At 21.4% G+C, this 2,229-nt stretch overlaps 1 protein-coding gene across 1 annotated transcript in view; it reads right to left on the bottom strand.

Annotated features, from left to right (window-relative positions):
- Positions 1–544: 544 nt before the first annotated feature.
- The window catches only part of PRSY57_1338900 (ABC transporter (MDR family), putative), a gene marked incomplete at both ends in the record, with an annotated part of 2,769 nt that continues 1,084 nt past the window's right edge, over positions 545–2,229 (bottom strand). Inside the window, one exon of the mRNA XM_012909316.2 lies at positions 545–2,229. This exon is cut by the window's right edge and continues 1,084 nt beyond it. Coding sequence (XP_012764770.2) covers positions 545–2,229 — 1,685 coding nt within the window.

Below are 2,229 nucleotides of genomic sequence, written 5' to 3'. Positions count from 1 at the left end.
AAAAAAAAAAAAAAAAAAAAAAAAAAAAAAAAAAAAAAAAAAAAAAAAAAAAAAAATACATATACATATACATATATACATACATACATATATGTATATATATTTTTATGTGATGATAAAACAAATAAACATTTTTTCTTATTCATATGTGTAGTATTAGATTTATTTCCCCCCCATTTTTATGATATATATAAATTTAATTGTGAGAGTGCGTACTGCTCCACATATAAATATATATATATATATATATATATATATATATATATATGTATATATTTATTTATTTATATACAAATAATTTTCATTTAATATACTTTTATATAGAGAAGTAATTTATCTTGATTAACAAATTGAAAAATAGAAAAATAGGTGATACTATTATAGTAACACGAATGTAAATATATAAACATATTATATATATGACAAATGATTAATTTATAATATTGTGCAAAGGGTTGTTATAAAATAAAATATATACATAAATATATATATATATATATATATATATATATATATATATATATATGTGTATAGATTGGTTGGACTATACAGCAGGCTTATGTAGGGAGAATATATCCATAAAGACGGTATCATTTTTAATTTGTTCATATGTCCCAACAGCCCTAATTTTACCATCGTCTAGCATAATAATTTTATCCATTTTATTGAGTATATGAATTGAATGTGTAATATAGATAATAGTTTTGTTAGGTATTAATAAATCAATAAGTTTGTGTAATTTGTGTATATTTCCTTCATCTAGAAAAGATGTAATTTCATCAAATATATATATAGGTGTATCTTTCATAAGAGATCTTATAATAGATAATCTTTGTTTTTGTCCGGATGACATATTATTATATTGAATATTTGAATGTATATTCTGGGGCATGGAATTAATAAATTGTTTTAAATCAAGTTCTTCACATAATACATGAATAGAAGAGTTGATAATATTTAATTTATATTCATCATATGAATTTAAGAAATCTGTATAATAATTTGGATATATATTTCTATTTGTGTTATCTATATCTTTGTGATTTGAAATATTATGTGCATCTTCATCTTGTGTTCGATAACTTTGAGTTATAAAATTAGGGGTAATATTATGTTTATTGTTTTGATAACATTGTGAATTGTATTTTGTTGTTTGAATATTGTTTAGAATTTTTTTGTGGATAATATTACTTGGATTAATATTTTGAAAAATACATTTTGATAAATATTGATAATAATAATTATTATTATGATTATGATTATGATTATTATTATGATTTTCTATATATAGAGGTACTAGTCCATAAATTAAATTTTCATAAATAGTCCTATTGAATATACAACATTCTTGCTCACTGACAGAAAGAATATTTCTTTTTAAGAAATGATTATGAATATTTTTAATATTCAGATTATCTATATAAATATTTCCTTCATAAGAAAAATTACATGTAAGTAATTTCCACAATGTTGATTTTCCTGATCCGCTTTTTCCTATAATGGCAACTTTTTCATTTGCTTTAATTTCTAGGTTGATGTTTTGTAAAACTATTTTCTTTCTTTCTTTGTCATAATGATTATATGAAAAAGAAACATTTTCAAATCTTATGGACCCTTTAATATTATTAGGTATATAATTACATTTGTGTGGATACTTGAAAGCTAGATCATTCATCACAACATTATAATAATAATAATTATTATAATTACTGTTATAGTTATTGTTATCATTATAGTTATCATTATTGTTATCATTATTGTTATCATTATTGTTATCATTATTGTTATAATTATTGTTATCATTATTATGATTATGATCATCATCCTTATTAACATCCTTATTATCAACATCATTATCTTCCTTATTAACAGATTTATTTTTTCCCATGCTGTTCTCACGTTCTTCATTTTTTAGATGATCTACTCGTTTGTCTTGTATAAGTAATTTACTTTTCTCATAATTATTTATATATGTTTGTGTTCCCCTTTTTGTCAGATCTAATATTTCATATATTTTTTGTAAACTTATTTGTAGAAGATTAATATCTTTTTTTAATTTTAACATGCCCCCCACACCTAGTCCTAACATGGTGCTGTAAACTATAAAAGACACGAGTTGCCCATGTGTTATATGTTGTGTAGTTAATTCTAATCTTCCCAAACATAAAATGGTACATATAACAACATTAGTACCTATATTCAAGAAGGAATAGAATATAGATTCACAAG

The sequence above is a fragment of the Plasmodium reichenowi genome, chromosome 13 (genome assembly GCF_001601855.1).
Source record: "Plasmodium reichenowi strain SY57 chromosome 13, whole genome shotgun sequence".
Taxonomy (NCBI): Eukaryota; Apicomplexa; class Aconoidasida; order Haemosporida; family Plasmodiidae; genus Plasmodium; species Plasmodium reichenowi.
This window is presented reverse-complemented; position numbering and strand designations above follow the sequence as displayed.